The sequence below is a fragment of the Nerophis lumbriciformis genome, linkage group LG05 (assembly GCF_033978685.3).
Source record: "Nerophis lumbriciformis linkage group LG05, RoL_Nlum_v2.1, whole genome shotgun sequence".
Taxonomy (NCBI): domain Eukaryota; kingdom Metazoa; phylum Chordata; class Actinopteri; order Syngnathiformes; family Syngnathidae; genus Nerophis; species Nerophis lumbriciformis.
The window spans coordinates 46,645,787-46,660,618 of record NC_084552.2 but is presented as its reverse complement, the minus strand read 5'-3'; the positions used below and the strand labels follow the sequence as shown (position 1 = coordinate 46,660,618).

At 40.6% G+C, this 14,832-nt stretch overlaps 2 protein-coding genes across 2 annotated transcripts in view; one reads left to right on the top strand and one right to left on the bottom strand.

Moving 5' to 3' along the window:
* Window positions 1-14,832, top strand: part of wnt5b (wingless-type MMTV integration site family, member 5b) — a 105,866-nt gene that overhangs the window by 46,066 nt on the left and 44,968 nt on the right. The window lies entirely within an intron of this gene.
* fbxl14b (F-box and leucine-rich repeat protein 14b) lies at window positions 5,245-7,350 on the bottom strand. The gene has a single exon (XM_061959971.2). The coding sequence runs from the start codon at window positions 6,824-6,826 to the stop codon at window positions 5,624-5,626; it is 1,203 nt and encodes a 400-aa protein (XP_061815955.1). The 5' UTR covers window positions 6,827-7,350; the 3' UTR covers window positions 5,245-5,623.

The following is a 14,832-nucleotide window of genomic DNA, read 5'->3' as shown; positions in this document are numbered from 1 at the left end:
ATTGGCTATGGTTAGGGCGAAACATTACAGACTGGCCAATCAGAAGCAACTTCGAAACCAGGAAGCAAAATCATAACAGACATTAGTGTCATCATGACGAGGAAGTCGGAGAAAGAGGGACGCTTCAAGCTGACAACTCCAAAAAAAAAAATCATACTTGAAAATAGCAGAGGGATTCTACCCACAGATAATATTTTTCCTCTAGTGATGAAGATGACGTGAAGGAAACCCACAATAATGCATGTCTTTAACCATATTTATACAAATGAATATGTTTAGAGAAAACCATGCCCCAAAACGTAGTTTTTAGTTGTTTACTCTATAAACCAAAATCATAACTGCTCTCTTCATTGAAGACGTGGAACACAAATTTGCACATAACCATTACCAAATGTTCTCAGATTACACACGTCATTGTTTTTGTCAAGATATAGATAGATGCTGTTTTTTTTATTGTAGGCAGAAGAAATTAATAACATTATAGAGGTGAGCCAAAGAAAAGGCAAACTAAATAAGTAAATACAGTGGGATGCGGGGACCCCTAGAGGTAGTTGTAGGGTGTCCCCAGCTAAATGACAGATAGTTAATTGTAATGGACACTTATTGTGTCCATTTGTACACTCTGTTACGTGGGCCCATAGATATAAATGCCGTTAAATGTAGCTTTGATGTCGCAAGCTTCTTTTGCTGTGTAACTTGTAGTGTAGCTTGCTATAATTCCCCGGGGATGGCTTCCTCTGTAGCTTAGCTACATTTAAGTGAGAGTAACTTTTAGCTTAGCTTTTAGGTTAGCTTACTACATTTTCCAAGTAGCTCGCACATCACTGATGATACGTTAGCAAATTTAGCTTGAGTTGTTGATTAGCTAGCTGAGCCTTCTAATATAAAACAAGAGTCCTCCGGCAAAATAAAGAAAGATTTGCCTAAAAACTATGTTTAGTTGGATCAGTGATCAGTGCCTACTGTGTTGGGCAATGGACCAGTTAGTAATATAACCCGTTATCACTTTTTGTCCCCCGTGTCGTCTCCTACATTTTTTCTTACGTGCACCAAAACTTGATTGTCACAGGGAAAATGATCCGCTGTTGTTAGCATTGTGAACTTTAGCTCGGAAACGGAAGTCCTGCTTGGTAAATATCTTTATCGATCGCCACAACAAATACGGCACTGTAAAACATGTGAGACATAAATAAGTCCTACTTTTACAGCTAATTTTGCCCCAAAAATATTTAGAATATACTAAAGAAATTTAGTTCAGTGAAGCCGCCATATTTGAAGCTCGATGTGGCGATGGACGACTGTAAAAAATAGAAATAAGTCTATTTAGTTTATGAAATAAAAGGCACTAGTTAGGAAATGTCTTCCTCAATGACTTGTGTTGTGTTCTGGCCAAAAATCGAAAGTAAAATGAATTTGACCGCCTAAAGAACTTTTTGTATTGACTCTCAGCATATCCTGGTTACAAAATAAGGCATTAATAGGATGAGAGGATATTACACTAATAACTATTTGATAGCAGTAATGTGTAGATGTTTTGTTCACTTATCTTAACAAATATTGCAGTGATTCTCAAACTGTGGTACACGCGGGCTCCATCGAGTGGTACGCCAAATAATCACTTAATTAAATATTCAAACACAGTTTACTCTTCAAACTGTGTGTAATGTTACAGTTCCCAAAATATTAAATAAACCTGGGTTCAGTCAATGAAAACCTCTGCCATGTTTTTCTAGAATATTCAGGCCTACTATGCTACTGTATTGTAATGTTGGTCATTATGGTGGTACATGGTGAAAAACGTTTAAAAACCACTGTTATGTTGGATTGCATCTGTAAAAGTAATCTAGGGGGTTGAGGGTGGGCGCCTCATAATATAATAACTAGAGATGTCCGATAATGGCTATTTTGCCGATATCCGATATTTCGATATTGTCCAACTCTTAATTACCGATTTCGATATCAACCGATACTGATATATACAGTCGTGGAATTAACACATTATTATGCCTAAATTTGTTGTGATGCCCCGCTGGATGCATTAAACAATGTAACAAGGTTTTCCAAAATAAATCGACTCAAGTTATGGAAAAAAATGCCAACATGGCACTGCCGTATTTATTATTGAAGTCACAAAGTGCATTTTTTTTAACATGCCTCAAAACAGCAGCTTGGAATTTGGGACATGTTCTGCCTGAGAGAGCATGAGGAGGTTGAGGTGGGGGCGTAAGGGGTAGCGGGGGGTGTATATTGTAGCGTCCCGGAAGAGTTAGTGCTGCAAGGGGTTCTGGGTATTTGTTCTGTTGTGTTTATGTTGTGTTACGGTGTGGATGTTCTCCCGAAATGTGTTTGTCATTCTTGTTTGGTGTGGGTTCACAGTGTGGCGCATATTTGTAACAGTGTTAAAGTTGTCTATATGGCCACCCTCAGTGTGACCTGTATGGCTGTTGACCAAGTATTCCTTGCATTCACTTGTTTGTGTGAAAAGTCGTAAATATTATGTGACTGGGCCGGCACGCAAAGGCAGGGCCTTCAAGGTTTATTGGCGCTCTGTACTTCTCCCTACGTCCGTGTACACAGCGGCGTTTTAAAGTCATAAATTTTACTTTTTGAAACCGATACCGATAATTTTGAAACCGATTCTGATCATTTCCGATATTACATTTTAAAGCATTTATCGGCCGATAATATCGGCAGTCCGACATTATCAGACATCCCTAATAATAACCTATGGCAGGTGGGGGCAAAGTGCGCGGCTTTTTGTAGTAACGAGTAAACAAAAAAGCCTGCAAAAATGTAAAAAAATATATAGTAAAAAGGGCAAAATGTAAATAGAAAAATCTGAACTGTTAACAAATAACACAAAAAGAATGTGTAAATGCATGTGATTAATCGCAAAAAAAGTTGCATTTATGATGTGTAAACACAGATTAATTCCACAATTTTCAGTTTACTTTAAAGGTGTGTTGTTATACGTCAGTGATCAGGTCAGTAATACGTCAGTGCAAAAATGAGTGGCTGCGGGTAAAATTCACTCCAAAATAAACCCAGACGTCCCCTTAAATAAAACTGTAGTATATGACGCGTATTCAAGTAATACTGATAATAAAATTGTATTTTTGTCCAAGGCTTTTTTTTTTTTTTAATAATTATGCACTCAAGTGTGTGTGTATATATATATATATGTGTGTGTGTGTGTGTGTGTGTGTGTATATAGTTATATATGTGTGTGTGTGTTTATATATGCGCATTACGTGTCATTTAATGATACACACTTCAAGAGTATCCACCCGTCACCTTTTTATTTGCACTGGTGATCAAACCTAATCGTTAATGAGCAGCCGTAAAAAAAGTGCCGTTATTACGCCGCAGTTACCCTTTCTGGCCTCTTCAATCACGCTGCGATCACTACGATCAATATGTTTCAATATATTCCTCCTTCGGCCTTGAGCAAAAGTGAAGTTTATGTTGAAGATATCGACTCCGCAAACTTTCTGTCCTGGTGGTCAAACTCTCTGAAGACCAAATCCCACACAGACACTGCGATTGTCCAAATGCTTTCAATGATGCTGTGGAATGTTCAAAAGAAGTGTGTGTGCGTGTGTGTGTGTGTGGCTTTAAGGGGGTGAAAGCCAGGCGAGTGGGGGGTCTCCTGCCTGACCTAAGATCTGGTATGCGTGACTGAACAAGAGGGAAGAGAGAGAGGAACCCTCCTCCTCCTCCCCTAAAAACTGCCTTACTAACTTCTAAAGACACACAAAGGCTAGTGTGTGTGTGTGTGTGTGTGTGTGTGTGTGTGTGTGTGTGTGTGTGTGTGTGCGTGTTAAAATCTATACTAGTGGTTCTCAAACTTGTTTCTGTTAGTACCACCTCAGAAAAGACTTGTTTCTCCCAGTACCACCATAATGACCAACATTAAAATACAGTAGCATAGTAGGTCTATGTATTCATTAAAAACAAGGCAGAGGTTTTATTTAACAAGTATATAGTAACATTACACACAGTTTGAACATTAACACTGTGTTTGAATATAGGAAAATAAAACTGTTACATTACAATATTTATTTCAGTGATTATTTGGCGTACTAACAGATAGAGCCTGCGCACTACTAGTGGTACCCGTACCAGTTTGAGAATTACTGATCTAGACTTAAAGTATATCCTCCACAGAAGATGTGTCCAAAGTGCAACCCGGGGGCCATTTTCATCTTGCCGCTATTTTTTTAATTAGCCCTCTGCAAATTAATGTTTTCATTATTAATGAGGTATGTTAAATATAACTAACAACTATTTAATTTGCCACCTATAAAACACAATCATTTAGTTCTGTTTGGTTATATTCTGATGCATATTGAATTGTTTTATAGCATATGTACAGTATAATATGTATCAACATGGTCCTTAGAATGTTTTTTTTCCAGTGTGTGGCCAGCGGTGGAAAAAGTTTGGACATCACTGATATAGATATATTATAATAATAATCATCTTGTTTAGATTAATTACGAAGACAATGCAGCCAAATCAAGGCATCCATTTTGAGTCTGCTCATAAATAATAAAACAACACAACAGATTTTTCCTCTCCTCACTGATGAAGCAGGCTGGAGGGAGTTGGGGTGTGGGGGGGGGCAGTCTGAAAATAAATGCTAATCCTTCAAGATGACACAAAGCACACTGCTTTTCCTTCATTACATAAATATCTTTAATTGTTTTGCTCGTAAGAATATAAAACAATTTGGGAAGATTTTTTTTTTTTTTTTTACAAACACGTAATATACAGTACATCTTTTTTTCATCCTTAAATGTTCACACAGCTTCTTCAGCAGGTCGCACACATCCGTATGTTCAAGCAGCTCATTGCATTACATTAAAATACACACGCGTGTGTGTGTGTGTGTGTGCGTGTGACATGTGTGTGTGTGTGGAATAAAACAACAACAGAGCGAGCTTGTAACCCGAGAAAGCAGAGAGAGAGAGACAAATAATCGATTGCTTCTTATTCCAAGCATGTCTCCAAGCATTGGTATTTTCATCTGGGGAGGGACGGAGAGAACGAGCAGGAGGAGAAGAACATTCCTCCTTCTCCTCCGTTTACGAAAAAAAAAAAAAAAAACTAAACATGGAACCCTGATTTGTTTCAATCAATAAAAGAGGGTAAACATATTTAAATCACTTCAATTTGAAGCAACATTCACTGACCCCTGCAGGACCTCCTCCCCTCTTTAGCAAAAATACCTGAAGCTTCGTATGTATTTGTGTGTGTGTGTGTTAAAAGTTTGTTTGCATAATGCGTTTAGGGGGAATGTGAGGCTGTTTGTGTAATTTGAACAAAAAGGTAGTTTAGATTGTGTCCCCTTCTGCTCATGGAGGAAAGGATGGGGGAGGGACACACACGCACACACAGACACACACACGCACGCAGACTGTCCCTGTAGGCACATTTTCTCCCAGTCTCTCATTCTGCTTCTCCTCCTCCTTTGCACTTTTGTTGTTGTTATTTTCAGGCTGCGAATGAAAGCTCCAAAGTTACCGAGTTCATGGACAAACACGTGGGAGAAGCACACAATCACACAGTGCTGTGGGATGCAGGTGGACCCCCCCCCCCCACCCCACTTCCTGCAAGCCCATCACCTGACTTTCTCACTGTCCGTCATCTGCCAGAGTCCCAGGTTGAGCACTTTAAGGCAGGGCAGCTGCGTGATCCTCTCCAGCCCCCTCTTGGTGATCTTGGTACATCCGTACAGGTCGATGCCCGCCAGCTGGGTCAGGTGGTCGGCGATGAGCTCCAGCCCCTTGTCGGTGATGCGCACGCACTGTCCGATGTTGAGCGTCCGTAGCTCGTGCATCTGCCGCACCATGCGGTTGATGCCGTCGTCCGAGATGTGGCACGAACACAGCGACAGCGACTTGAGCCGGTACAGCCCCTGGGCGATGTACGCCAGCGTCTGGTCGCCGATCTTGTCGCAGAAGGACACGTCCAGGCCCGAGAGCCTCAGGGTGCCCATGGCCAGGTGCATGGCGCCCGTGTCGCTGATGTTGTCGCAGGAGCGCAGGTTGAGGCTCCACAGGGACGCCATGTGCGAGAGGTGGATCATGCCGGCGTCCGAGATGCCGCCGCAGAAGCTCAGGTTGAGGACCCTCAGCTCGGTCAGACCCTTGGAGATGTGCTTTAGAGACAGGTCTGTCAGTTTCTGGCAGTCCTGGAGGGTCAGGTACTCCAGGCTCAGGCAGCCCTCGGCGGCGCTGCGGGTCATGCCGGCCAAGTGTCCGATGCCCACGTCCGAGACGTGGCGGCAGGACCTCAAGTTGAGGCTCTTGAGTCTGTGGAGGCCCCAGGCGATGAGCAGGAGCCCCGTGTTGGTGATGTTGCTGCAGCCTCCCAGCTCCAGAACCTCCAGGTTCTTTAGGTACTGGGCGATCCGGCCCAGGCTGGAGTCGGTGATCTGCTTGCAGAGGCTCAGGTTCAACACCCTCAGGGACGGGATCTCCTGCACAAATGCGTGGCCCAGCCCGTTGTCGGTCAGGTTGTAGCAGCCCGAGAGGTTGAGGGACTCGATGTTGGGCATTCCCTGGATCACGTAGCTCAGGCTGCGGCGCAGCGACAAGATCTGGACCCTCCGGATGCCTCTGGCCTGCAGGCTGGGGAACAAGGAGGGATTGGCCCGGCGGAGGTGCAGCTTGGCCTCCACGCCTCTCCACACCGACTTGTGGTAGGACGCGTCCCTCCAAGCCAGGCACACTTGGGCCACCCTGCCTTTGTCCCTCACGTCCAGGTAGCTGAAAATCATTGCCAAAATTTCCGGGAAGAGGCACGAAATGTGCGTCTCCATTGTTTTTCAAAACCCAGGCATATAAGAATGATTACTCCACACCCCCACGGCCAAGAAAACAATCTCAATGATGCAAAAAGTAGCAACAAGACTTTTGTTTTCTCTTCGTGGCTCGCCAGGAAGGTCGGCAATCACAAAACTCTCTTCAGTCGCAGTCACGTTGAAAAAAAGAAAGCAAATAGACACACAAAAAAAGCGTTTATCCTCCGCCGAGAAAGAGGAAGAAGAAGAAGAGGAAGAAGAAGGAGGAGGAGAGGAAACGGCGTCAATTCTTCCCCTCTCTCTCTCTCTTCCTCTCTCACTCACACGACGTTTCCTTCTTGTATTGTCGCCGTAAAAAGGCGTCTTTTCTCGGCCAGGGCGGATCCAGGCGGTCGTGCATTTCAGAGGCAGAAAGTGCGGCGTCCCGTAGCGGCCGGAAGAAGTTCCATGGCGGGGAAGAGCGAGTAGAAGACGTCCTGCTTCAGTCTTTGTCTGCTCTTTTCAAACCGACTTGGCAAAGACGACACGACTATGCGCCCCTCCGAGGGGTGCACAAACATTTCTTTATCTACATAAACCCTTTCAAACATATTTCCACAACACTGAGCAATACTGGGACGTGTTTACCTACGATTACTATGCGACGGTTTGCACTGGAGCGCTTTATAGCGGGAATAGAGCGTAATTGTGGTGTTTTGGGGGAACATTTGTCCTCCCTGTGGCAGCCAAGTTGGTACATTCCGCCTCAGCTGGAACTGTGCGAACTGTTTCCCTTGGAAACCAACTTCTTACAATTCTCTTCACTCTCAGCTTTAACCCTTTCATCGCCCCACGCACGGACAACGCGCCGGATAACTTTACTCACTTGTTGGAGTTTCGTGGCCTCTTTCAAAAAAGCACAAGTAAATAAAGAAGAATGCCCTAATGTGCGGATAAAATTGGAATGTATTTCTCTTTTTAGTAGTGCTGTTAAACAAGGTTTTTTTGTGTGTGACCCTAAACAAGATTTAGTTTGTTTGATATTACTTATTATTTTCATTATTAGACTCCTTGAAGGTCACACACACACTCACACATTGTATGTTTACCTGCACTAAAACTTTACTTTAGGGTAGAGATTAGCGGCTTTATGTAGGATTATCATTTGTGAATAATAATAACCGTAATAATGATAATACATCATTATTATGAATGTTATTATTGTATCTACATGACGTTAAAGAGGAACTGCACTTTTTATTTTTTTGCCTATCTTTTACAATCTCTATGTGAGACAAAAATACATCCGTCTTTCTTTTTTAAACATTTTAATTCATTGAATACGGCAACGTACGAGGTGGCTGACAATGACGCTATTGAGTCATCTATTGCGCCCATAAAACCCTCTAAAAACATATAAAAAAAGGCCAATAATACTTACATTTCTTGACCTGCGTATTAACTAAGTGTTAGCGGTATTGTTGTTATAAGTGCTAACGCCAAGGAACTACTTTTAGCGGTGCCGTGATCACAGAGAGATAACTAGTTTTTGCAGCTATTGACATACTGAGCTGCTTCATCGCCTCTGAGTTGGTCAGTTATATTCTAGATTATAAATCATGCCTCTTACTTGTATAGTAAAAGGTTGTAGCAATTAACCGAGAAGTTGTTCAACTTTGACATTTGACTTAGACCTGTCGTTTGCGAGAAAGACATGAAAAGACGCTCGTTTGTTTCCACCTTTTTTTTTCAACTGCGTGAGGAGTATGATTAATTTTTCATTAAAACAGGAATAAATTAACATCCAATCACACTGAGAGTAGACATTGTACAGCAAGTGATGCACAATGTTATGTTTGTAGTTTGTATTTCTTGTTTAGCACTTAACAATAGTGATGAGGTGGCGACTTGTCCAGGGTGTACTGCGCCTTCCGCCCGAATGCAGCTGAGATAGGCTCCAGCACCCCCCCGCGACCCCAAAAGGGACAAGCGGTAGAAAATGGATGGAATACTGCTACCTGCTGTATCTGCCCATCACTTACCTTCTAAAACTTGTAGCTCATTATCCATATATCCATGCTAGAACATATAAGGTTCTGAATCATTATTTGTCCCAAAGTAATCGTTGGCTTTCATGAAGTCTGCCATGATTAGTTGTTGTTGTTGTTGTTGTTGTAAATAGCGAACCATGTGACACATCTTTGGAATTAATGCACCGCTGTGTGCTTAAAATAAGCAAAATACGAAAATATTACATGGTAAATGAATGTGCTTATTATTACGTTGCATATATACTTACAGCATGTATATAACATGTTGATGGAGGTTTTTAGAGTGCTTTATAGGCGAAATAGAGCAAGTCCCATTAGCTCCATTGTTAGCTGTCTTTTGCTAGCATTTATTTACGAGTTACAATAAAAGAAGGAAAAACATATGTGTGCTTGTCTCACATAAGGATTGTGAATGAAAGACAGAATTCCAAAAAAGTGGGGTTTCCCTTTAAGCCTCTCTTGTCTTTAAAAATACTGTTTTAAACTTTAATCAAAGTTCCTTGAACACACCACAGTTATGTGCTATGAGATGCAAAAGTGACACTTAAACATAACTTTGTATAATGCTGCCACAAGTAGATTTATAAAATGTTTATGTCTATTCTATTACCTCGTCCTGCTTCCCCAAGTGTTGTTGCTGTGTGAATCATAAAAGTGAGCTTTGATGGCGTTCAGACGTTTGTGAACAGTGAAGGTCTTTGCTGCTACCAGGAGGAATGAACCATTTAGTATTTTTGCAAGGGGGTGTAGGTTGTCCTACACATTCCAGTCCCTCTAGGATTTTACAGACCTTTGTTGTGATTGTTGCGGCCTAAAATGCTTGAATTTGCAGAAGGTTTTACAAAAAAGTTGCACAAAAGTTGCAATGTTTAGAAACTTTTTTTAATAATATTGAATAAACTTGGTATTTTACAAATGTATCAATGCTTTAAGTGTTCATTGTAACCTTAACCTCCAAAAGCACACCATTTCAAATTGTAAAACAAATACTGTATTGATGTTTTACTCATTTTATAGCACACAGACTTAAAAGTAGACCCTAGATGGCAGTAAACGCACATACTCGAAGCTTAATGTCAAATTACTGTACTGTTTTAATGAACTTTTAAATAACTTTTAATTAACGAAAGAAACACCATCAAAGGCTTTCTTATTGTCCACAAGTTGCAGACGTTCTCCGTGTATGTTTTACACTTGAAGAGTGTCTGTCCATCTTAAACACATTTACTCAGACACGTTAATCACAAAATCCTAGAGGGACTGATATTCCTAAATTGATTCAAACAATCTTATTATTCAAACAATCCTATTATTTAAAATAGAATTTAACAGCAAAATAGGTTTGATTTGAACTTTGATGTCATATTTAATAGATTATTAATTTGAAAGAATGAAAGAAACAAATCTTTCCAAAAGCCCAGGTAAAGATCATGTGACCTCCTAGTGGTTGTGGCCCTAGACAACCTTGTGTCAAACCATTCATTTTCTTGATCAGATTAATCCCACTTTTGTATTTTTAATAATTGCAGTGAATTACTTGCGTGCAAAATTTTAATTAATATTATAATAATAATTAATTATTAATCAATATTATGACACAAACTCAATTTTATTGTCAGAATGTCATACAGTAACATTTAAAAAAGGTATTACTTGAATGCACCTCAGTTCACCCCGGTTTATCACTGTTCCGTTTATCGTTACATCCCAGAAAAATACTGCATTTCCCAACATGCTTTACTTTATCCAAGTATTGAAATTGGAGTGAATTTGCATTTGATTTGAGAATTTAAGTATTTTTATTTGTTCAAATTATACCTACATCACTAGAGTGATATTGTAATATTACATACTTTTGTATATACTACATGTACTCAAATCAACGTTACGAATCCTACAAACTGCGCTTCTTTAGATAATTAGTCTCACTAGGATATACTAATTATTATTATTATTATTTATATTTTTGTCTTCTTGTCGTTTATGTCCATCTGTCTCTCTCGCTGTGGATTTGATAGAATTACACCACATGTGCCGGGCTGCCTGTCACAAGCTCCCCCTCGGGGTCACCAATGTCACCTGCGCAGTGGTGTGATGCAACCAACCGTGTTCGACGCTGTAAAAAAACTCCATAGATTTTAGAGTAGAAATAATGGCAGCTCAGTCCCCATAATTTTACAGTTAAATCTACGCTACCACTGTTATTTTTACCGTAAAATCGACAGACTTTTTTACACTACTGGTTTGCTTTTATTTTAAAGGCTTTAATTTTCGCCGGCTGCAGGATGTGTGTTGGCGTTTTTTACCGATTGTTTTTGAGTTCGAGTTGGCTGGAAGCTGTGCCGCAAACATCTCTTTTGTTCCGTCAATTTACAGCATGTCCCTCATGCAGTTGCTATTTTTATGTTTTTTTGCCTTTTGTTTTTGATCATGCAGCGTTTATGTGATTGCATAATTTTTTCATTCGCAGCATTTTCCCCTTTCTTCTGTTTTTTGGTGTTCGCCGCAATCTTAACCTTTTACTAAATTGAAAATACACATTTAATAATAAATCTAATCAATATTAATACCAAACATTGCCCTCGTGTAAGTTGTCCCGACCAAGAACTATGTTATGGTGACACGTTAAAAAAAAAAGTGTCCTCAAATCACTGACGCATGCGATTAAAAAGAAAATAAGACCTGCAAAGTCCATCCATCCATCCATCAAAAGTAAAAGTTCTCATGTGTCTTTTATTAAGACTGACTTTGAAGATGTTTGTCGCCTTTCATCTGGCTTTGCTTGTGTTTTGATATTCATCATTTATTCAATAACAGTAGAATACAGTGTGCTGCTATAAATGTCTTTTTTTTTCAAACTTTCTTCAATGCTGTGGACCTCTCTCACTATCCGAGTAACCTTGGTCTGTGTTTGCGTGTGTGTGCGCATGCAGGAGCGTGCATGTGCATGTCAGTGTTTATCTCCATGTGTCTCCATGTGCATCACCTATTCAATCCAAGGAACATATGTTTGTGCCTCTCTCTCTGTGTGTGTGTGTGTGTGTGTGTGTGTGTGTGTGTGTGTGTGTGTGTGTGTGTGTGTGTGTGTGTGTGTGTGTGTGTGTGTGTGTGTGTGTGTGTGTGTGTGTGTGTGTGTGTGTGTGTGAGATAATATGACAGGGGAGCCGTTTGCTGAAGCCAGTGGAGTGTGGCGGAGTGGTTGAGAAAGAGCGAGGGGGAGGAAGAGCTGATGGGAAAAGTAGAAGTGGAGTGAAAAATGAGAGCAGGGATCAGGTTAGGATTAAAAAGTGCAGCAAAATCTGGATTTTTTGTTTGTTTGTTTGTTTTTTTTGCTTTGAAATACTTTTTTTATTTTGATCAGTGTCATTACCTAGCGGGCAGCACGATGGCTCAGGGGTTAGTGCATGTGCCTCACAATACGAAGGTCCTGAGTAGTCCTGAGTTCAATCCCGGGCTCGGGGTCTTTCTGTGTGGAGTTTGCATGTATTCCCTGTGACTGCGTGGGTTCCCTCCGGGTACTCCGGCTTCCTCCCACCTCCAAAGACATGCACCTGGGGATAGGTTGATTGGAAACACTAAATTGGCTCCAGTGTGTGAATGTGAGTGTGAATGTTGTTTGTCTATTTGTGTTGGCCCTGCGATGAGATGGCGACTTGTCCAGGGTGTACCCCGCCTTCCGCCCAAATGCAGCTGAGATAGACTCCAGCACACACACATATGCATGCTCCATAATCTATCCATTTTCTACCGCTTGTCCCTTTCGGGGTCGTGGGGGGTGCTGGAGCCTATCTCAGCTGCATTCGTGTATCACAGAATGTATACTGAACAAAAATATAAAACTTTTACTATGTACACAAAAGACTTATTCCTCTCCAATATTGTTCACAAATCTGTCTAAATCTGTGTTAGTAAGCACTTTTTCTTTGCCAAGGTAATCCATCCCACCTCACAGGTGTGGCATATCAAGATGCTGATCAAACAGCACGATTATTGCACAGGTGTGCCTTCGGCTGCCGACAATAAAAGGCCAGTCCAAGATGTGAAGTTTTGCTTTATTGGGGGTCTGGGAGGGTCAGAAAAGCAGTCAGTATCTGGCGTGAACACCATATGCCTCACGCAGTGCAACACATCTCCTTCGCATAGAGTTCATCAGGTTGTTGATTGTGGCCTGTGGAATGTTGGTCCACTCCTCTTCAATGGCTGTGCCAAGTTGCTGGATATTGTCAGGAACTGGAACACGCTGTCGTATACGCCGATCCACAGCATCCCAAACATGCTCAATGGGTGAAATGTCCGGTGAGTATGCTGGCCATGTAAGAACTGGGATGTTTACAGCTTCCAGGGTATGGTATTTATTTTTTTATTTTTTTTGTCATAAAAAAATACAGTCATGTGTGCTTACGGACTGTATCCCTGCAGACTGTATTGGTCTATATTGATATATAATGTAGGAACCAGAAATATTAATAACAGAAAGAAACAACCCCTTTTGTGCAAATTAGTGTGAATGAGTGTAAATGGGGGAAGGAGGTTTTTTGGGTTGGTGCATTATCGTATTTTTCGGAGTATAAGTCGCACCGGAGTATAAGTCGCACCTGCCGAAAATGCATAATAAAGAAGGAAAAAAACATATATAAATCGCACTGGAGCCCGGCCAAACTATGAAAAAAACTGCGACTTATAGTCCGAAAAATACGGTAATTGTAAGTGTATCTTGTGTTTTTTTATGTTGATTTAATTTTAAAAATAATAATAATAATTTTATTTTTTTATTCTATTTTTTTTCATTTCTTGTGCGGCCCGGTACCAATCGATCCACGGACCGGTACCGGGCCGCGGCCCGGTGGTTGGGGACCACTGATTTATACAACATTGTATTGTGCATTACTGCAAGAAAATACAAAAAAACGTCATATAGGAGTATTGTTGACATGACATTAGAACTGAGGACAACTAAAATCAATCAAACAAAATGCTTCTTCACACTCTTTTTGGACAGTTGATCACTTGAGCAGAATTGTCTGTTGGTAAAGTTTTAACATGTTCCAAATAAAAATAATTGAATGATTTTTCCATTTTGAATTTAAAATATAAAACGTTAGACATGTATAATATTAATAATAATAATAATAATACATTGATTCGATAAGGTGTTATAAAATATGTACTTTTAGAAAACGTTGCAAAATGATTATTTATTATATGTATGTATCATATGAATTGAAGACAATAATGCCTCACGTGTTATCAAGAAGCCTTTCAGCGCAATATCTTTATTTAAAAAAAGTCTCATCAATACAATACATTTACATTTATTTTATATCATTCCATGTACTTTTTGTGTGCCTAAAACAGAAACCAAAATGTGAACACAGAGAGAAAAAAATTAGTGATTTAAATGTTAGTTTTTTTTTATATCCAGTAGCAGAAAAGTGCTAAATATATATAATGTATAGATACAACATTGTGTCCTTCTGTCTTTTGGCTCATACGCGCCAGTAAGGAAAAGCAAGCAGTTTCTTGTGGTCGACACCTACGTCCTTGCAACACCTGGACAAAGCACCTTTACTGCGTCAGTATTTGCAAAGCAAAGGATCGCGACGTGAATACTAAGCACAAAACATTTGACTGCATGTTCCAAAGAAATTAATCCCATAACCATAACCAGTGAGTTTAAAGTATAACAGGATTAAATTAATTCCCTGTTTAGCAGTCATTTTCATATTTGCAGCCTATAAGAAGAATTTCAAAGCAGACTAAAGCAAGCTTCCATCCATCCATCCATTTTCTACCGCTTATTCCCTCCAGGGTGCGGGGGGTGCTGGAGCCTATCTCAGCTACAGTCGGGCGGAAGGCGGAGTACACCCTGGACAAGTCCCCACTTCATTGCAGGGCCAACACAGATAGACAGACAACATTCACACTCACATTCACACACTAGGGCCAATTTAGTGTTGCAAACTTAGTCCCTAAAAAAATGTTCATCCAGAGCCA